General features: G+C 36.0%; 1 protein-coding gene across 1 annotated transcript in view; it reads right to left on the reverse strand.

Moving 5' to 3' along the window:
• Positions 1 to 23,458, reverse strand: part of HCN1 (hyperpolarization activated cyclic nucleotide gated potassium channel 1) — a 195,480-nt gene that overhangs the window by 66,167 nt on the left and 105,855 nt on the right. Inside the window, exon 4 of the mRNA XM_071581368.1 lies at positions 1,303 to 1,521. Coding sequence (XP_071437469.1) covers positions 1,303 to 1,521 — 219 coding nt within the window. The remainder of the gene's footprint in view (positions 1 to 1,302; positions 1,522 to 23,458) is intronic.

Here is a 23,458-nt window from a genome sequence, read left to right on the forward strand (position 1 = left end):
GCCTCTTCCTGTCAGTCATATATTGAACCCATGGGCTTGCTGCAATTTGAGCTTAACAGAATTGAATGTAAACCCTTTTTTACCCACACACTCTCATTTCCTTCCTTTTTGCCTGCTTGTAAAGAAAATACCCCAATCCATCCTACTAAAATAATTTTTTATTCTCTCTTTCTTGCCCAGAAAATTCAGGTAATTTTTTTCATCCTTGGCAAATGCCAGGGTCATCCTCTCCTCTAGTTTCTCTCTGCCAAGATTCTCCTGCAGGTTTGTGTTACATCATAATGTGTTTTCTGCCCAGTTTGCCTTTCTGGATCTTGTTATGGACATATGACAAATACTATTGCTCAGGCTGTGTTTCTTATTTGCTGATGTGAACTCTGATTTCACTACTTTGCTCAGCTGACTTGTCCCCTGGTATGGCCTCTCCAGTTTCCTATTTACTACAAGAAATTTCAGAGTATTTTAAGCAACTCACTAATCCTGCACCTCCTTATTCTTCCTTGCTGAGGTTCATTCTGATCCTTTCTTCCTTATGTCATAATTCCTAGCCTTAACTCCTAGTTTCATACCTTCATCTTCATTTGTCTATGATTTTTTTTACATAACCAACAGTGTAAGTACTCATTCCAGAAAGTTCCTACCCTGTTCCCATTCCAATCTTACTTACATGGAATCAAACAACCTATTTCTTTCTGTTTCATAAAGTATTCACTTCCAACAACCTCTCTATTTTTCTACCCTTTGGCCAGCTGTTCTTTTTGACCTTGGAGAGGACCTTACAGGTCATGGGTTTGCAGGTAAACAATACTGTTACAAAGCAAACAAAGGCCTCCTCCGAGCACTTCTCTGAGGAAAATACAAACAAAACTAATTGATTTGGTCTGGTCCTCATTTAATGCCATTCTTTGGACATGTTCAAGATGACCCCTGAAACTGCAGTCCAAAGGAATGACAGGAAATTGTACAGATATGCCCATGGCCCTGCTCAAACTGCCCAGATTGAGTACCTCCAGAGTGTAGCACAGGATACAAAGCACAGTCTGAACCAGAGAAATTGAATTTTCACAAAAGAGTTCAAAGTAAGTTTAACATCAAGAACTATCTGCTCTCTAATGAAAGTCGATTAATGCAGAAATATGTTGAGCTTATGGAATCTTCTGAATTCCTTTGTGTTCAATGACACCTGTCACAGTATTCAGACATTAGTAAATTATTTCATGTAAACTCATTCAGCCTTTTCCACAGTCAAAACATCCCATTAATCTGTTTCAGACCATATGGAGTTATAAGAAAATGAGTTACCTTTTCTTGATATTGTCGACGTGAGGAATCCAGAGACTGAATGAGGGCAGTGGCATGGCCAACAAACATGGCATAGCATGTAGCCCCCACAATCATACTCAGCATGGTTATCCACAGGTCAGACATGCTGACAGGGGCGCGGGCTCCATAACCAATGCAGAGCATGTGGCTCATGGCTTTGAAGAGTGCATAGGAATACTGCTTTCCCCAGGAATCGTTCTGCAAGAAAAGAGACAAGTGACTGAGCCTGCAAGCCGCTGAAGGAAAAATACATTTGTACCTGTACATGGGCTCATAGATTGCTGGCTCTGAAAGAGTGGTCTGATAATGTAATCTATATGCTTGAGAAGAGATATATCCTTCTAAATTAATCTCTAGATAAAGTGTCAGGGATTCTGACAGATAATACTTAGCAGAGTGAGATGAAATAAAATCGACTATTTTAATACATAATTGTATTCTTCAACATGGGTGTTATCCTAATTACAAAGAGGCTAAAGGTCAATTTTATTTTACAGTCCATGACAGATTAGAAAAAACTGAGCACACAGAATTACCAAGCACAATAAGAGTATTTTGTTTTAACATGCATGAACATAAACTTATGGCACTACTTCTTTCTTTTCACAATTGTCAGTTTTAACACACAACAACATTCACCTTATTAGATGTTTCAGTTTTCAAGGACAGAAAAAAATATTATTTGTTGTGATGTCTGCTTATCCTGATTTTTTCTTGTAACATTGTGTTTATACCAGAATAATCTCAATTGAAAAGACATCTGATTATTCTGCATCATAGCAAATCTGTGTTTATAGCCACAGCCTGTGCAACTCAGCCCGGAAAAAAAAAAAAAGGTGAATACCTAGGTCCAGCATTTCTGATGTGTAGCTACCCTTTCCCATTCTGTCTGGGAGAATAGAAGAACAATACAGCTCACTCACAACCTTTTAAAATTGCGAAGGTTTTGGGAGCATCTTCCCTTTAGTTTTTCATAGAGACAGTCAAAGGGTCTGTTCACAGAGAAAAGCAGACACCTTAACACTTTCCAAAAAGCCCTGGGACTCCTTGACATATTTTCCTGTTTTCCTCACCAAAGGAATGAAACAAGAGCAGGGAAACAAACTGTGCTTGCAGGCATGCGGTGCACCTGAGGAAACACAGCCTTTATCACTAAAAGAGCTCAGAACAATTTAAAAAAATGAAGTGAAAAAGGAAGGACTGGGATGACATCAGAAAGATTAGACAGTTATAGAGATAGTTATATAGACAGTTATACAGGATGAAAAATAATAATCCTATTAACTTAAACAAATCTCCAAATCAGCAGAGGAATTTACATATAAAATTTATGTATGAAATGTCAATATTTATGTCTCTCTTCCACTGATAGAAGCTTTGCTCAAATGCTCTTATTTCTCAAAGACCTTCAGGCTTGCTTTCTTGCCATTTAAATGCCAAGGTTACTAGTTATCCTTGTTCTTTACATGTATTAAAATGTTTTTTCTGGATGCCCTATTAGCCTGAATAACTGGTAACAGAAAATAAGCTGTCATTTGCTGTATTGAAGATGACATAGTCACTATTTATTCACTAGGACAATAATTTACAAATTTATGGTTCCTCCGTACTTGTTTCACTTTATAAATTAAATCTTTTCAGATTTGTGAGCTGTTGCTGTCTTCACAAGTTACAATTTTGTATCATAAGTACAGCTAAGGAATATGTCTACACTTAAAAAAAAATAAAAAAGATAATTAGATGACTGGGAGTCGGGTATGTTTCACCGACTAATGAGAAAAAAAGCATCCTATTGTTTCAGACCTTTAAAAAATACTCAAAAAGTGAAAGAACCACAGAAACTCCTTGCCATCTGGGTCACTGCAGTTATTTTAATGCAAATTCCCTGAAACTCATATCAAATTCTTTAGCAGTTGTGTTTTTACATAGATTATATTGGGAAAAACAATAAAATGACTGCTAGAAGAAATATATCCAGGGTTTTTTTAAGGCTACAAGTAGGTTTACTAAAGCCACAGTATTCATGAAGCTGTAAGATCAAACCCTCAGTTCTAGCAGGGCTCCCTACAGTTCCTTAACTGTATTTTTTAGCACAACTACTATATTAAACAAAAATAAAAGCTGATCTTGATCCTGTCTATGAACATTTTCTATCATATCCTTGGTGTGATAAATCTCAAATGAAATATTTACTATTATATTTTTACACCAAGGTCTTTGAGTTTAACACTGGTGGATTTTATTTCTTGACTGAGATACTTTCCAAGCCTGTGAATCACAGTTTTAAGTAAAATACCATTGTCTTGAGAAAGAATAAGAAAATGGAAGTGAGAAAGAAGAAGGAAGAAACAAAATACAAAGATGGTTTCCTACTAACAGGGTGAGTGCAAAGTAAACTAAATACTATTTAAGAAGTAGTACCATGAGGGAACAAATGAGTTGTAGTAACACAAGACAAATAACTAAAAATTTACAACAAAAATAAACCCAAACATATTGAACTATATAACTGCCTTTATATATATTTGTATATAAGCCTAAGTTGGATCCAGCACCTCAGACAGTCATGACTGGATCTGAATCCAAAATGGAGGTCAAGGCCATCTCAAACAGCCATTTTGTTGTACAAGCAGCATCAGCTATTACCCTGTAGCTTGTTATAGGCCTTGTTACAGCCCAGGCACATTTCAGATATTTGTAAATGGATGGTCCTGAGCAGCTGGTCCTCAGACAGGTAGAAAGGCCTTAGAAGGCCAAAAAAATCCCCAAAACTAGTGAAAAAGTATTTGAATTCAACTTCGATTTGTCTGAGGATTTTGTTGCTGAAAATACTTGCCAATGTTTTCTTGTTTCTTTTCCTTAATAATCAATGGATTCTTCTACAATTTTGTACAATCAATTGAAAATACTTTTAGTGTGTGTGAGATTTTTTTTTTAATATTGTTCTACAAATACCATGGTGGAGAGTACAAATTTCAATACAGTTACTTGTGTTGTTCAATGATTTATTCCATATATAAACCACTTAAAAAGAACATTGATTCTAATGTCAAATCCTATATGTCATGTATGCTACAACCAACGTTACTAAATGAAATAATAACTATTTTCCAATTTGTGTTGCATAACCTAAGGGTTTGGCAGGAGTAACCCTAACTTTGTTTCATTGTGAGAGGCTGGAATTTTCCACAATTCTGTTCCAACATGCTGCTCTTTGCTGTACAAAAGTGAGGCATGGCCATTTCTCTGTTTGTAGCCTACAGTGATTTTTTTTTAAATAAGAAGCAATTTTGCACCTGCATCATAGAAAGATTTTTACATAACAAATTCACAGATAATATTCCTGAGTTAATAAAAGCCCATTCCATGAAACAAAAAATCTATGTTTACATAGTCAGCTTTTCTTTAATATAATCTCAGTTATCACTATGTATATTAATACACATTAAAAGTTTTCCCAAATAGTCGTATTCTGTTTTTAATTTATAGACTAAAAGAAAAAAAGGGAAACCACAAACTTCTACTAGCTGGAAAAATCAACTACCAACTAATAAAAAAAAAAAAGGGCATTTAATTTCTTAGTTGACAATGGATTGATCACTGTTTCCAGATTACCAGTAATCGGTTTAAAAAGTTTTAAATGAAATTACATTAATTTGAAAAAACTATTAAATACAGTAATTGTGAGCAATACCAAAGCTGTTTATCCAAGGACTGATTACATAATCTAGCTTGATAACATTAGGAAATCCTCACATTTCTGAAAGCAATGGTCGCTGATCATTTGCAATTAGTTCTGTAAGTATATACATTAACTTTGCAGTCATTTTGAAGGATATATAATTACAGGGCACTACTTATTCTTAGAAGTCTGTTTCCAAGCCTTTCCCTTCACCACAGGATTCTATGGTTTGTACCATAAATTCATACAAGACTTCTACAAATATCTTTTTGTAATGTTAACTTTTCTGCCTAAAAAAATAAATCACAGAAAGATCACATGACACCTTTTAAGGGACAACAATAAAAGGCAAATTATTTTTCTCCATGGATTAAGAAAGGGTTTGAATTTTACTGTAATATGTGAACATTTTCATTAGGAAATTCTTTCCACTCCTGTATTGTAGTCATTCCCTTAGGCAAAGCTTATCTTCCCTCAGCCATATCCTTGCACTGAGACATAAATTGATTTAGAAATCTTCTACCAAGGACGCTATTGCAGACAGTAATATTTTCCTCATTTTTGCCTCAGTTCCTTTTTTCTTTCACATCACAGTCACTGCAGGTGTCACAGAAATGGTCCTGATAGTTTGCAAGGGCATGCTTTACAATCATGCAGCAAAGACTGAGTTAATTATTAAGTGAAATGGTTTCTACAAGGATCTTGAGCTCATCCTCATGCTATCATTCAAACCTGTACTAGAAGTGGGGAAGTAGCCTGTCCCTATCCAAAAGAGTTTGCCTTATTACCACTCACATTCATTCATGCTCACAATTGTCTGTAGGTTCTTCTGAAAGCAACTGGTCTCTGAAGGAAGGAAGATCTTGACAGGATATAGATCGTTAGTGTCTATCTTAGTAAATTAAAAAGTATAAGAAAGCATTTCCAAGCTCTAGAACTTGGTTAACATGGTTTCAGTGTTATAAATGCCCTGGTGTTAAGGGGCCACGTAACATTCCTCCAAGAGCAGGCTCAATTTGGAGCTTGTGTAGGTGAGGAACCATTACTAGTAGGCAGCTGGGAAAAGCTTATTCTATGCTGAAACCCAAACAAGATTAATGCTATGGACATAGCAAGTGGCTCCTAAACCAGTGCTACCCTAGTGTCCATCAAAAGTGGGCACTTTCAGTTTAACCCCATAGAGGCACCTTGACAGTCCATAAGTAAGCCCTCTGATTTTAGTATTGTCACAGAAAGTTATGGCGCAAAATTAATGTCAAATTAGAGGTGAGGCTTCCAAGGTTGAAGAAAGCTAGAAAAAACCATGTATTTCTTTCCCTGTCAACTAGTTGTGTGGCCATAACTCCACTATCACAATAAAATTGGGCCTCTGTATTAAATCTACCATTTCCACAGTAATCCATTTTGACATTTTGATATATATTTAATTTATATACTTCTCCATCAGTAAGCTGCATAATTTTCTGCCTCTGGTATCATACAATACCTTCAAATTATATATTACTTATAATTCCAGACAGGAAATGGGAGCAAAATATCACCTCAGTATTTCATATTTTAATGAAGTTGTTTGAATTCCACAATGAATAACCAAGTTGGTCAATCAGAAAGTTATGCAATATTTACTGTTTCAAAACTCATGCCATGGTGCAATACCATGTAAAATTTCTTCTTTTCATCACAGCTATTCTTACTAAGTATAACTTGTTTTCTAAAACTAGTAAAAAAGGCAAAGTGGGATCAGACTTGAAAGACTAAAAATTCTGCTGTTCTCAAATTCTTAAGAAGTGCAAAGAGGAAGAGTATATTTTGGGAAGTGTGTAAGTAACTATGATTTAAGGAAAAAATCTCCTGAATCAGTAAGCTCAGTGAAACAAGCAGATGTCTTCAGAAACTTCTCAACATTTTCTCTCTGCTGCTATGTGCACAGATAACAGATGGTGTAAGTGACTCAGCATATACTTTCAAGAGCAGTACTAGAATAAAAAAAATTAGAATACAATGCCAAACACTTTCTACATGAAAAGAAGTTTGACTGGAGAAGCAATGACTAAATATTATATATTTACTCTATTCACAGTAGTTATGTGACTTATCTGCCATTGCAGCTTGTTCATTTTTTGGTGCTATGTCTTCGGCACTAACCAACAAAGAAAAACAATGTAGCATAACAGATTTTCTTTTTATTTTGATTATTTTCCTGACGTGGAAAAAATGAAATATTTATCTGCTAATACACTCCTCTATTAAAAGCAAGAAGCCAAAATATCTACCTTTTTATGGTAAAGGCGAGCAATTTTCATTGTAGAATCAGTGTGAGAATTCATAAACAGCAATAGAAAAACAGATACTTGGTTTATGCATGGAGATTGGTCTTTCACATATATTCCAGTTGTGTTCAAACTTGTAAGTCCATTGCATTCAAAAGTATAGTTCACATAAGAAGATATGCTCAGAATCTCATAGAGGAGGTTTCCTTGTACACTGCTCAGTACTGATCATTATTCTTTGTTTCTGTGACTAGAGATACAGTCATGAGTTTCTACAGCTGTACATATACAGTGTTACAAAATAATAAATTAAAGCTTATGTGAAAAATACTTTTTCTATTCTTTTGCCTATGAATTAACTCACTCTGACTCATCCTTTCATCTGGTCACTGTGCTCCTGTAGCTGAACTCAGATGTCTGAAGAAAGTTTGTAATGCATGAATCCCAAGTAATAAAATGGTCTTCAGCTTGCAAAGATGTTAGGAGGTTTTCAATAAGTTTGAAGTAAAATGTGAAAAGAACAAACTATGTATATTTTTCACATGTGAAAATTTAACAACATTGAGAAACATTCTCCTTCAGGGGAATTTGGTTGTCTATACTTCTAATTTTTCAAAAACTGTGGGTTAGGCTCAGGCCAATTAATACCCTCCAAAACAGCTCCTGAACCAGCCTGAGAGTCAGCACATGTTTACCTGAGGGTACCTTGCCTTTGTATCTGAGAAGTCCAATTTTATGGAAGCAGGTTGTGGAAGCAATGGGCTTCCAGGAGAGAAAACAGATCTGGGCATGTTTAATCTATCATTATCAGTGCATCCCCCATTCCAATCTCTAAGTGACAGACTAGGGAATGAATACTGGTTAAAGAATTTTTCCAAATTGTACCTGTTAATTCATTTCTTGCCTATCTTCTGAAAAAGTGAGATCAGAATGTAGTGAAGCAAACAGGCATTTTTAAAGGATTTGTGTTTCAGTTCATTTAAGATCTCTCACAGGATGTAAACCGCTTCTACAAGAGGGATATTAGGGTGCTCTAGGTTTTGCCTACTAGTAATGACTTCTTTTTTATACATCTGTTTTCAAACTTATTAGGTGACAACATCTTTAGCAAAAATTATTTATTCTGGAGACCGTTCCTTTTCACCCCATTTGAAAACAATTTCATTATTACAAAATATAAAAAAAAAGGTTTTACAAATGTATACACTGAAACTGCAGATGTTACCATGTCATTCTATGCTGAACAAAATTCTTTGAGATCTTTTTATTGAAATTTATAAAACAGTCTCAAAATCTGATCAAGACAGTTAGCTTTTGTTTCCTTGTCTCTTAGCACACAAACTTTGATGATTTTTGATCCCAAAATAAACTTAAGTGCCATTGTTTACACAGAACTGACTGGAACAGATACACATTGTCTGCCAAAGGGAAAATATGCTGTAATCACAGTAAGTACCGTGTGATCACAGTAAGTGATTAAAACGAGTACATCTACAGTTTTACAGTAAACACAATTTCACTAGGAATACAATGCATCCTGGAAAGAAATTACTTTCTTAGAAGAAAAGGAAAAAAAACCCCAACAGGAAGCATTTTTTTAATGAGAAACTTTGTTCACAAAATAGCCCTCTGTTAAACAGAAATAAAAACTCAGTGTGCAATAAAGACAACATATCTTTCTTTCTGCTCCTCTCATTTGGTGAAAGGAGCTAGATATGATATAAAATAGTTTACTTAACAAGCCTCAAGTATTGAATCAAACCATTTATGAAATGCTTTTATAATCCAATCAGAAAGAAAAGCTTTGAATTTTCAATAGTAGCTATCTGATAGTCAAGAATAGGCAGATGATAATGTGGGCTTAATATAGAGCATTTCTTGGAAACAGCTGAAGGAGTGAAGTGACATAAACCTGACTCGTGATTCCAGAGTGTACTGCTTTACTGAAAACTGCTAGGAAGAATCTCCACCATCACAGACAATATTTGCAACCAATTTAGGAAAGGGAATTTGGCAGAAGGAACTGCACCTTCCTGTTATGTGAAAAACTTGACTAGACAGCAAATTATGTGAAGCATCCAATCCCGAATAAAATCACAAATGAAAATTATATAGATTTGAGAGTGGACATTGAGCTTTCTGAATGTCATTACCATTCTCTTTGAATCAAAGTGATTTTGAAGCTACATTAAAAAAGGAAGGAAACTAACTTTGCAAGTGGGAGAAAAGCCTATCATTAGGAAATGGCTAGGCAAACTTCATACACAATTTGAAAAGTACATATACAGATATGTACAAAATAATAGCATCCCAATACTAGTATCCCAATGTTAAGAGCATTTCAAAACATTGAAAGTCTGATTTTCCAAGAAACACTTTTGTTGTTTTTCTATACAGAGGCAAACTCTGACTACATTTTCTTTGTAAATGCTTGAAAGAATGTGTCCTTGGGGGGGGGGGGGGGGGGGGACAGGACGGGGATGGATTATGGTAAATGAAAGTGGTCTAATATAATCCACTCATAAAGAGTCTGAATGTGTTTTAATCTGCTTAAAAATGAATCAAGGTGAACCAATGCTTTTTTGACATAGAGAATCAGTGTAAGGGTTGGGGCTGAGATTTGGGATTTCCAGAATCCAGTGTTTAAAAGACAGGGGGTTTTCCCTGGTAAAGTGATGCTTGGTACTGCTAATTCAAATTTTTCTGCTTAGTCTAAGACTATAATTTTTACCATGTTTTATTTCTCTTTAAGTATTGCACTTTTAAGGCAGACGACCCATGCTAGTTTTAAGCAGGTTTTTTTTCAATTAGCTGCTACTTTTCTTGTCAGTTTTTCAACATATTTCCTAACCTGATGCCTTTGAGACTTTAGGTTGCATCTGGTTAGTTTGCAGTTCTACAGGAAATTACCTTACTAAATACTGAAGTCTCAAGAGGCTAGTCTGCTTTTATGTTAAATCACAATCCTTTATCAAATACTATGTCCTACAGAAACCTGTTCATTATTTTATTAAGCCGTGACAGCAGGGAGAAAAGTAGTTATGCAGCTGAAAACCTATTTTGGTGCTATGAAAAGAACAAACCTCAGTGTCAAAGCAAGTACACTGGATCTAGGTCAGAGGCTTTTCTTTTTTTGAGAACTCATCTGAGTCTTACTGATGACCTTTTCTTAAACTCAGATGCCCTAAAACTGCTGGCGCTTACCAAAGTCTGCAAGGCATTCAAGGTAATAACATAATATAGGTAATAAAATGATATAAAGAACAAATGATTTAGCAGCTTAAATGCCACCCACAAAATGATGCCTAGGCATTTAAAAAAAAAACTGAGCAAGTCATAAAAAATTCATTTCCCTCCCCTAGCAGAGGGAGGTTAACCTAAATCATAGAAGAATGTCCTGATCTTTGGGGTTTGAGCTTCACACTCTTAGAGAAAGGAAGGGGAACATGCTCCTCTTTTAACATCTTTGAGGGAGTTAACTGAGCACTTGAGTGACCCTGTGCTATTCACCTAAGAGGTGAGGAAACCCAGGTCCCACTTCCAGCTTTTAAAGACAGGGACACCTGTACAGCCATCAGCCCATACCTCCTCTGTGCTTTCTCAGGTACAGTCACCTCAGCACAGGATGAAGCACGAAGGACATCCAGCCAGGTCAGTTCAAAACCATGACACTATGTCAGAGACATGATGCTGTGACATCGTGCTCATGCTTCTGGCCAAATATGAACATGCTTGTGTACTTAAAAAATTATTGGGTGAACTTCTGAAAGAAACACACCATGATAGTTGTTAAACACCTGGATACCAGCTCCAGATCTAGAAGTCCCTCAGTTGCAAATTTCCCTCCATGCTTGAGGTGATTGATCTTCCCTGGGTATCTGCTCCTTTCCCCCCCTTGGAAAGTGCCAGAGAGACTGCAGCCAGACTTTATGTGGCCATTCTGTTGGTCCCACCTGAACAAACTCTCAACAGTTCAATCATTAACTTGGATGCAGCCGTGTGTTCAGTTTGTCTTTAGATTATTCTTGTCTTTTCTCTCTCCATCTTCCTACCTGTTGAAGCAAGTCCAGAGGAGGGCCACAAAGATGATCAATGGGATGGAGCTCCTCTCCTATGAAGACAGGTTGGGAGAGTTGGGATTATTCAGGCCAAAGAAGCCCTGGGAAGACCTTATAGCAACCTTTTAGTACTTAGAAAGGGCTTATGAAAAAGAAGGAGTGTAAGCTTTTACAAGGGCAGGTAGTGATAAGAAAAGGGGAGATGGGTTTAAGCTGAAAGAGAATATGTTTAGATTTGATATTGGATATATTATTATACATATTCTTTACTGTGAGGGTGGTGAGGCACTGGAACAGGTTGCTCAGAGAAGTTGTGGATACCGATCCCTTGATGTGTTCAAGGACAGGTTGGATGGGGTTTTGAGAAATCTGGTCTAGTGGAAGGTGCCCTGCCTTTGGTAGGGGTGTTGGAATTAGATGACCTTTAAAGGTGTCACCAACCCAAACCAATTCTATCATTCTTCATCCAAAAGTGAAGTGCACTAAAGCCACTGATGCACAATTCTAACTTCGTGTTCAATCTTTTAAGTAGACTGTTTAACTACATTATTTTTACAATTAACAACCACGTGGAATATAACATCTCTTACTATCATATTTTCAAACAAATGGATTATTTGCTGCTGGTCAGGGAAGCGGCATTCAAAGATATTCATCCTTGTCCTAAACTTTTTAACACCACTAAGATTTTTATTATCTAAGGAGAAGGGAAAAAAACATACTTTGAAGAAGTCAAATTTGGAAAGCACTATTGGCCAAGTCACAAATAGGCACCTGTGTTCTACACCTTTTCCCATAGACTAATGAATACAGAAAAGGACTAAGTCATAAATTGCCTCCTTTTCATGGATCTAACTTTTCTTAGTCAACTTGCCTTCTCACAGTTCCCCAGTAAGTATTTACGAAACAAGTGTTTCATCTGCAGAGCAATGGTAATTCCATTTAACTGTACAGAAATGTTTGGAAAGCACGTGGGATACTTTCATGACTGCAACATAAAAAATAAGAATGTCTCTTGCTGCAATTAAGAGTTAGACTGCATGCTTTGATTACAGAAAGATCCACAAAATTATCCTGCAGAGCAAGGAAAACATACACCTTCTGAGTAGTTCAAAGGAATCCAGGTTCCTCAGTCTAGATGCTGAGGATGCAAATGCTCTGACTGTAACAGGTAAGGCTAAGGCAGACGGTCCAGCCCAGAGGCCAAACCCTGGGGAGAGCCCAGTCATGGGATATCTGGCACTAATGTTTGAGGAAGTGAGGTACAGCAGGAACACCACAACCCTGAGCAATGGAAAATGAACAGGTATAGTAACAGTACATTTCATTTTTGTATTATTTACACATGGATATCTACATTGACCACAGGCCCTATTTGTCTTGGGGTTTTTTTGTGAGAACCAGAAATAAGAGAAGAAGGTATTCTAAAATCTCACATCAGCTGACTTCAGGTACTTCACTTTGATGGCTAAGTGAGTTGGCAGGTTTCCCTAGGCTCTCTACACAGTCAGTAAAAATCAGACTGCTGCAGATGGTTATTCAGAATACAATGCTAATGCAGGTGCTCTTTATCACCTCCAGGGGAGAGTTTCTCTCTCCATAAGCTGCCCAGGATCCTATTCAGCTAAAGCTGCACCATTATATTCCTGAGCTTCCCTACTGAGATTACGTCTGTTTTCTTGGATGGACTTGCCTCCCCATTTCTTCCTTGCTGCAATCCAGTAGAGAAAATACAATTCCTAAGAACAGTCTCTTCTCTCAAGTTCTGGTTTTATTTTATGATCCATAGTTTTTCTCTTGCAACTGAACTTTAAATTCAGATCAGGACATGGCTTGCCCTTGCAAGTCTGAGAAAAGTCAGTGGCACTCTGGAATAGATTCTGGAGATGAGATGGTGAATTCAGTTTCAGCACACTGGTTTTAATGTAAGCCTACTACAGTGAGATGGTATCATAAACCACAGATAGGAGTAGGTGAGAGACAAAAAAAGATACCTAATGAGAACAGAGGAGTGTTTAGAATTCAAACATCATAATTATTTACTTTTATGGATAAAGTTATCCAGTAGAGAGCACACAGTGAAAGGAGCTCTTGGATTCAGGGCACATATTTGTATACCCATTTAATGAAAGCAGGGCATTTACTTTGCTTGAAATACCTGAAAATGATGTTAAACTGGAAACACATTAAATGACTCAGATTCTAATGAAAATAGAATATATTTACCCCAAAAATGTGTTATCTAGCTTGTAAATGGTTGGAAACCTTTCTGAATTGGAAGCTCCATGTTTACTAGGCCTCTGCTAAATTACAAGACTTATTTTAGAAATCTGATAATTCACTCCATATCTATTTTAAGTATAATCAAAAGAACAGTCATTTTTACTATTGGTTTGACAACGCAAAGTAGTCAAACTACTCACTCAAGACAAGCTCAGTTAAGTTTGCCTTGAAACAAGTACCATGGCAATGTTTGTAAATGTTAGTAAATCCAGCTATCTGCACATTATCTATGGCACTCAGTTTGAACAGTGACAAACATTTGTTTCTATTGCAACCATGTTTTGCATCCTCCAAGCACATATGTCAGACAAGTTGAAATTAACTTACAGACAAAACCAGTTTAATAATTCCGTCCAAAAACATACAGATTGAAGTTCCCATGTCATTTAAATTAGATTTAAAATGGTCTTTAGTTGAATCTAATTTCAGATCATATGGCTATTTCTTCCTCCTGAAGTTTAGATTAAAAATCCCACAATTAGTCATAAAAAAGTAAAATATACTAAAGTGTTTTTCAAATCCAACCTTTAGAGTCAAAACTGTGAAAAGAAACAAAATCACTCAGTGGGAGAAGGTCATCATAGGGTGTATATCAAAGCAGTTTTCATTCTTCAAAACAGCAAAATGTCGTGTTTTCAATTTGCAATAAAATCAAGAGTCATTATTGATTAGAAACACATATTGTATTGTATTTGCTTCAAATGTTTTAACTGTCTCATTCCTTCTATCTCCTCCCCATATTACTCTGTGTGTGTGTTTTTCCTTCACAATTCAACTAAGATGGCTTACAGCTATTTATTTTATTGATCTGTAATACATGTTCGCTAAGGGCCAGTACACCACTATGTCTGATGGCACATGGCATTCCCCAGATGTACTTCCTGTCAGCATTTATATGCTATCCTTTCCATAAACAGTTTCTTTGTCAAGATACAGACTCCAAAAACCCAAAGGAAGATCATCCGTGCTTATTCATACAACTCAAACATGAACTAATTTCTTTTAAAAACTTTTATATGCACAAAAACATATGTAGCAGCAAGATCATCTTGCTGCAACAGTACAGCCAAGACAATCAGAATACAAACATAAAGGTCAATCTAAATACTCATTTTAAAGGTATATCTAAACACTCATTTAAGTATTGCATCTGTGTTTAATTTTTAGAGATGAGGGTATAGGACAGGCAGCATTTAGGTGAATGGTATGTGTTATGAGAGTTCATGTAGAGACACTTGCATAGGTCCAAAAAATTCCACAGTCAAATCTGTCCTTACCTACTGGAAACATAAGATGCCTGCCCATTGCTCTTGAGTGTACCTTTCCAGGCCGAGTTATTGTATTTTCTTTTCAAACAAATCTGAGTTATATTTCTATTTCGTTCCCACCAAAGGTTTTTATCATACACTATAAAAATTTCTGAACACATGGAAAAAGCTATTAAAATATATGGCAAATTCCCTCTACTATTCTTCTGTCAACTGTTTTAGCAACATTTAATTCATTTTAGATCTTTTGTAACTTTTCTGGTTCCATGTAGGAGATAAATTTTAAGGTTTTCACTATTAGAGATATTAGGGTTATTACCTATTTCTGCAGAGTGACAAATGATTGCTGCACGGTCTTTACTCCTGCTCAGTACTCTATTACTCTTTGTGAAACTGAACTATCAGTCTCAATAGACTACACTTAAAAATATCACTTTTAAGTAGAAAGTTGTTCAAAACCAGTCATGTTAAGTCCCTTCCTATCTATACCAACATAGATAATACTTTTTTGATTATAATTACTATTGTCAAAGTGCTAGGCTACCCTCAAATGCAAACTAACTTCATCTCCTTCTAAATATAAAAAAATCAAATACAGTGACTAAAATGATATGGGATGGACTGTAAAAGGAACATTAGTCATCTGTGAAGAATATGGGCATTATTTTCTTGTCTCATTCAAATGCCAGCTGCTGACTTTCAAAGAGATTGTTTCAAAGCAATTCTCTTGTATTATTAGTACCACAAAATGTAGGCAATATCGTCTTATTAAACTAGACCTGATAGTGTACATCCCTCTCTGCTCCAATCCACTTCAAAGAACATTGTCATGAACATTTTGTAATAAACCCCAGCCATTCAAAACAGAGAAAAAAAATAAGGTAATGTCAATAATGTTTTTTTGAAATTTGAGGAAAAAGTTTTTTTTTTTACAGCTAAATTAAATAGATCGGTACATTATTTATAGCTGGGTTTTTTGAGTAGATACTATTGATTTTATTAATGAAAATATTGCTTTCCCTCTCACATGAGGAAAAGAAATGCACAGTAAATTATTGAAAGTGGTATATGGACCCAGCTTACCATAGGGCTTTTTTCTTTTCCTTATGGCATTGTGCTGGTTTAAAGGCGAACCAGCAGGGGAAATGAACTCACCATGAGAGAGATTATGTCAGAGCTAAAATTTAATAATAATATTACAATAAATACACTGACACAAAGGGAAATTGCTTTCAACTCACAAAACCCAGCAGTATAACCCAGTGTCCTGGGGCACAAACCCAAAGGGGTTTGTTTGGCCTTGTGCTGAGACCCGCATGGTTCCCCCAAGTCTAAAGCAAAAGGAAGTGAAAAACCTGTTGGTGCAGGTGATGGCTGTAGTCTGGTTGAGAGTGGCAGTCGTAGTCTGGTCAAGAGCAGTGATCTCCTCCTATTGAGGTCCTGCTGCTCCTCTGGATCCGAAGAGAAGTTCCCGAGGTCTTCTTACCCACAACTTATGTACCCTCAGGGAGCATCCAGTCCCTCCCCCAGGGCGGGAACTCACACAATGGGTGATTAACTCTGGGAGTCATGGGGTATTGTTGAACCTTTGATGGCCCATTAGCAGCCAAGCCCCCTCAGGCTGGGTGTTAAGGTGCTAATGACTCCCTGGGCAGCTGCTGCTAAAGGTCCATTGTCCTTGGGGAATGAACAGAGGGGGTAGAATACACAGCTTTGATCACTCCCACACAGTGTTAACTGGTCCCTCCTGCTGAACTAGGACAGGTATCAATAATATCTTCTAAAGAGTAAATGAAACAAACATAAAAATCCAGATAGCAGAAAGAAAGCAAAATATATTTAAGGGTATTTAATGATTAAAGTCATTGATCCAAAAATTAACATGTAGACATCTGTATACAAAATATCTAGATGATATTCAAAATTTACTCATTAATAGTGACATTGAATAAGATACTGCATATTTCAGACAATATAAAAATTGTGGAATTTTACTGTATTGCTGCTACAGCAAATATTTTCTATCATTTCCATTCAATTACATTTTCTGAAAGTTTTATATCTCTATATGTATTAGTTCAGGTTAAGCCTGTTCAAAGGACTGTACATGCAGAAAGCAAGAAAAGCAGGAAAGCAAATGGGCAGGAGCAGTCTTAAAGAAAATTATCCTACACTAACAGGAAAACTACATGCAGCCTAAATCCAAATGAGTTGTGTACATCCTTGACTTCTAAGTATAAAAAGTATGGGAAAACCCATTTTGGACATGAAGGAAAATCAGTAGATTAAAACAAATGAAAGAAAACAGAATGTCATAAATTTCCTACTTTCTTCATATTTTGATAACCAGAAATGGATGTAAATGGAGGCTTCCAGTGTTACAGGAAATCCTTCTTGTTTAGCTTTTACCTTCATTCAAATTCAAACTAAACTGAAAATATGAAATATGAAAATTTCCATGGAGGGAGAATATCATAAGTAGCCAGATTTTTAAAAATTGTTTTGATACCCTCTTTTTTCACCCTGGGAGATTCTATAGACTGCTGATATAGTCTGCTGCACAGAGACCTATATGTCAAGTTTCTAATGCATCAAAGTGACTCAGCTCACAATTACGTGAACCAGATCAAAGCATCTTGCTGTGATTTTTTTCTAATGTGACATGTAAGCATTCTAAATGTGCAATTTCAGGTGGCCATTTTTTATTTTAATTGCATCCCAGTAGAGACTTCTTTCCAGCTGTACTTTAAATATTAGAATGAGACAGGTGCTGAATAGACATGTGTAGAAAGTTCAGATTTGAAATGGAAAAATCCCTCAGTGAAAAGCAGTAAAATAAGTGCTCTTGAGAAAATCTGATTGTGATAATGACTCCTTGGCAAAAATATGTAGCTTATGCAAAGCAAGTTTTCATGCAGTCCTAAAGCATATGGATCAAGAATTAGACTGTGCATATTAATATAAGTTTGCAATGAAAAAGAGGAAGATATGCTGAAGAACAGCTGTATATAAATGGTATTCATCTGGATGTATCTACATCTGGATTTATTCTGGGAAACCTGCTCTGGCACAAATATTCCAAGAATTCAGTTTTCAGATATTCCAATCACAAGAGCAAAAGCCACTCACGAAGAGCTACTTCCAAATAATTGTTTCACACTGATATCCAGTTCAACCTGGAATACCACTACATGCAGATAAACACTTTTAAAAAGAGACAGAGCAAAGTAAACTGATCCAGCTCCCCGGAACAAGGGGAATACTCTTTTCTATGACAGAGAATCTTCATTTGGCTGTGAGGTGCTTATAACTCCTCCTGAATATTCACACTAGGGCAAACAAGAGTTATAAGTTCCTAAATTCTGACAGGTAAAATTTATGGTTTTACTTTAGTTCACCTTTTTTTTAAGGAAAGAAATGGCTTAAGACATGTTTTCTGAAGTCTGTTATTTTCTTCTAGAATGTCTATCAAACACAGCATTAGACTTCACCATATAATGTGCAATTTCTTGTATTCTTTCCAGTGTAAAGCTTACATAAAATATTTCATAATTTACCAGAAATCCCTTCACAATGTACTGCAGCATAAGCATTTATAAATTGTGTTGATTCTTGAGGGAGAAACAATAGACAATAGATTTTGATGACAAATACGTAACTTGTTCCTTGCATCACTTCTTGATACATTCCTACTAGCTCTTTTGACAACGAACAAAAACTATGGAAATAAGTTAGTATCTATGAAGTGCACCAATTTGCTTTTGTACGCTTCCTCTATAAAATTGTCTCATTATTCTCATCCCATATAAGGAAGACCAGCTTTCTGTCTGAAAGAAACAGAAGCATGCAAAGGCAGCCAACTAATTCAATACAGAAGTCATCCTCTTTAGCCCTTATTATCACATCAGTAACATAGTGCTATAATCAACACTTACAAAACATGTGCCCTAATTTAGATCCTTCCTCCATAGCACTGAGTATCAACATCTACTGAAATAACAATCACCATCAGTATTAAATAATTATGTCAAAACTATAACCCTGAGTTTTAAGCATTTTGGTGAGAGTGAAGTAAGGTAGCAGGGCTTACTTATGATGATAGTTGAGTTCATGATGCTAAACAATTTCCAGAGTTGGTTGAGTTGTGTGGTAACAACTGGGAATACCTTCTGTGAAAGTCTATTTGCCCTTTTGACATGGTTTTAATCCAAATATTCATGTATAACATGAATACTTTCTCCAATGATAAACTTTTAGACATTTTAAGCCTCCTTGTAATTGATTTTACACCTTTATTTTTCAATTTTCAAGGTTCTACATCTCAATTAGATCATGGTATTAATACAATAAGCTAAAAGTTATAATCTAAGAAGACATCAATGGCAGCAATCAATACAAACAAAAAAAAAATGAAATATTTTCAAGAACTATGAGATACCAGAAATCTAATAACTGTTTTTATCTAAGCACATCAGAAATATACTGTCAAAAGTACACAGTCCAAAAGTATATGAGACGTCAAAAAATATGTAGAACATTACACCAAACCAAGGAGGTTGGAAGGAAAAGTTATTATTACTTTCTATTCCAGGCCTCCAAAAGCACATGACCTGAAACCTGTCAGACAACAGGAAAAAACATAAGCCAAAACCTATGTGGGTTTCCTAAAGCCTCAGCAATTGTTGTAAAAATGAGAACTTGATTTGTTTTCCTCTTCATTGATCATGACACACTGAATAAAATCAGCAGTGTCCTCAGATACCCTATTCCTCTAGTCCTCGCTAGCTTGGCATAAAATTTTGGTTTTGCAGTTAACACATGACCTCCGTCTCCCTTAAACATACCTTGTCATTTAGCACATCTGCAAAATTTTCCTCTGCAGTTTCTTATACTGTCAAATCACACAAACTGATATATTTTCCTGACCTTATAGTTTTAGGCCTATCACTTTATGCTAAACCAGTGAAACAAGTAATTACTCCATCATCTTAATGTAGGGGGAAACAGACTGACCTCAGTGTCTAGGTCAGTGCTGTCTGCAAGAGGGAGCAGTAACTGAATTCTGAACAGTTGCACGTACTAGAAAGGATAAAATTATTCACTGTAGATTTCAAAAATAAGTGTATCATAGTCCTAAGAATGTCAGTTACATATTTCTGCTGTTGGTATTACAATATTTCCAAATTGTGCTGCAAATAGAGAATCTGACATGGCCAATTCCCCTAATTTTGATCACAATCCATCTATGATTGGTAATTTTACTGTTTTATCTGCTCAAAAAAGCATTCCTCTAACTAAACAGGCATACATAAATATGAACATATTGATATAAAATACATTAGAGTAGTAGTATACCTCATGAGATTCTCAGTCCCTGTAGTAATCAGATGATTCCCACATCATCCATACTTTTTAAGCACCCAATTTAAGGTTCTAGGATTTCATTTACATAAGTGTTTATTGTTTAGCATTGCAAATGAAATCAGAAGAATCTAGTGGTTTAAATGTGGCTCTGCAATACTTCCTATATAATAAAAAGGTACTCAAAAACATTTGGGAAGCTCTAAATTATGATTATCACATAATGGTCAAATGAGGAAATATGTCATGAGAAAATTAGCTTCCCTAATAGCCAGCTATAGGGAAGCAGGTGCTATGCTGATGTATTATCAAAAAGGAGAAAAACCCAAAGCAGAATAACACATCAAATTACTACAATGCATTCCCTGTGCTTCATTAATTAAAGCAGAGATCTTACAGGAAAAAAACAAGTGATTGTGTAATGGAAAATGGTGTTCATTAGTGAAAAATGTTGCGAATTAAAGTTTTGGATGTTATTACTAAATAGCTTTTTTGCATATTTACATATATATATGTGAATATTAGCACAGGTCTTAGAGCATTATAAATCCTCACCATCCCCTAAATTTTTGAATTTTCCTATCAAATATTCATTCACGTAATTAATTTTATAATGAGCAAGGCTTTCAGATTCTACAGCAGAACTTTCCAAATTCTTTTTCTAGTAATGCTGATACCATTGGAGATGAAGAGCTGAAGCCTAATATCTGATTTCTTTTGCCCCTGAAGAAATTATGTGACAAAAAATGGGCATTAATACAATGCAAAATCCCACTTCACCAAATCCAAACCTAAAATACCCTGAGAGCTGCAAACAATCCAACTGCAATGACAGAAAGGAAAAGACAAAACAAAAAAAACCAGAGTACCTGAAGGGTTCTTGCTGAGCAAACATTGTCTGACTGCCAGGAGAAATGCCAGCAAAGCAAGGCCTTTCCAAAAGCTTTACAGTCCCTTTTGGCTTTAAAATCTCACCTTTCAAGTTAAATTCTATACCTCTTTGCTAGACTTGTAGCTCACAAAGGAAGCATTATAAACAAAAAATCTGTAAAAGGCCAGGTAAATAGCTTGCTTAAAGGACCATACATTTGCCTAACCATATGACCAATTATTACAAATATAGACAGAAAAATACAGGTTGGGAATCTTCAGATACTGTTTTTAATGATGTACTGCAAGAGATGTTTTATTGCAGGCTGTCATGCTTAGATGGCCAGATGGCATTAATGGCAATAATGTCATCTCTCATTTCTACTTGCCTAGAATCCCTGACTATTACAGTTCATCAATTGGGACTCACACATTTTTCTTCCAATTATTGCAGCTCAAATTGAAAGAAAAATGCAGAATCTTGATTTGCACAGATGGACTATAGGAGAGAATTGCTATGCTTTTCTGCTTTTGTGCCTCCCTTGGTTTCACTTGCAAGTTTTGCTCCTGATTTTCTAAGGAACCACTGGCTCAAACTCTGAGGCATGATAAAGATGTTTGGTCTATGAGTCATTATTGGAAGTAAACTAATCTAAAGCAATGCAGACCAGAAAGCTGAGGATAGATCACACAAGATGCTGCATATAATAGGTTTTCTGAGCCAAGGACAAATTAGGCAGCATCATTAGGAAAGTTTATGAAACTTCTTCAGAAAAGACATTCTTTAGGAATGAAATCCTAGTGGTAAAAGAAAAAAATATGAAGAGCATCAAAGAGCCATATTCCCTCATAGAAATAATTGACTTGTTATTTTGTCTGTAATGGACTGGCTAGAACATGACTTGAAGTGAGGGGGAAAACCAGTTGCTACGTAGTTTTATATTATGTTTACCAGTGTTCTTATTCGTAAAGACAAGTGCATTCATATTCTAGAAGAGCAAAAGATCCTGCCACTTCACAGTACTCAGCACTGATAAAGTCAGTGCAATCAAATGGCAGTAAAGATACAGAAGTGAGCAAGTGGGATCACGTCAATTAAAAAAAGATGTCATCTCTGGCAGGTATTTCACATCAACATGAAGGCAATAAACTGTCTGAGAAGGTCAAGCTGAGAGTACAGATACAATATGGGCTCATAACGGGCTTGGAACATTTTTTGTTGAACTAAGGCTGTAGGCTGGTACATATTAACACATGGTGATCTTATTTCCTTTTACAGAGAGGGACTTCTATTTCATAGTCTCCTTCATGTTGCACTATGACACTTCTATTATCCTTTCAAAGACAAAAATCAGAATTTGAATAGTTTCATGTATCAATTCAAACAGAATAAACATCTTTCAGGAGAAGGCTTTTAGAAGTTCTTGCAGCCTGCAGACTAAAGCAACTAATGTGCAAGACAAAAGGGAACTGCAGACTGAAAGAGCAGGCTGGGCTGTGTCAGCTGAGGAGACAACATGGCGTCATGGCATCCTCACTTCCTTTATCATCATATTATCTGCAAATGCTCTGGCTCACAACTGATTTACGTTTAGAAAAACTAACTTTTTCTGGCTGAACACACATTGGCTTGAATGTCTTCAAGCCAATGATCACAATGAATAAGTTTAAAATTTTACTTTGAATCTGGACCCCAGTATCGGGTGGAGTCATTTAAGTAATAAAAGCTTTAAAATTCAGATTAGATTAGATTGTTACATGCTGCAGTACAGGGGCAGTAAAGTACCTTTTTTGCCTAAGCTCTTGCAGTATCAGGAACCTGAAGCCCTTCCAAACTCCAAAGTTAGACTCTGAATACAGCAGAAAACCATGATGATCATCATTATCATCATTCTTCTTCTATTTCCTCTATTATTTTAGAGGGCTGAGATTCCATGACAGCTCTTCTGTCTCTTTTCAGTCCTAAAGAATTAATTTTCAGATCCTGGAAAGCAACCAGGAAATGTCTCATAACACCATGACATGGTCAGAAGAAATGTCTAGATGTTAGCCTCAACAATGGTCTTAAATATGGTCCTGATTCCAGGCTGGCAGTCAATTCTTTCTCTTTCCAGTGGCCTAAAGGACTGTCTGTTCTGCAAACATTATATTCAGGTCTCTCCCCTGTGTTCCTTCAATGGAAACTATTCAGTAGCCTGACAAAAAAATTTTTAAAGGGACAAGTTTCAGAAAAGATCTTTCTAAGAGTATGTGGCCAGTAAGGAGAGAGTATTGTTTTCATAAAAAAGCCTGCATGTGCACAGGCAGAAAGAAGATCAGCATAGTGTTTACAGCCATCTTTAA

The sequence above is a fragment of the Pithys albifrons genome, chromosome Z (genome assembly GCF_047495875.1).
Source record: "Pithys albifrons albifrons isolate INPA30051 chromosome Z, PitAlb_v1, whole genome shotgun sequence".
NCBI classification, from domain to species: domain Eukaryota; kingdom Metazoa; phylum Chordata; class Aves; order Passeriformes; family Thamnophilidae; genus Pithys; species Pithys albifrons.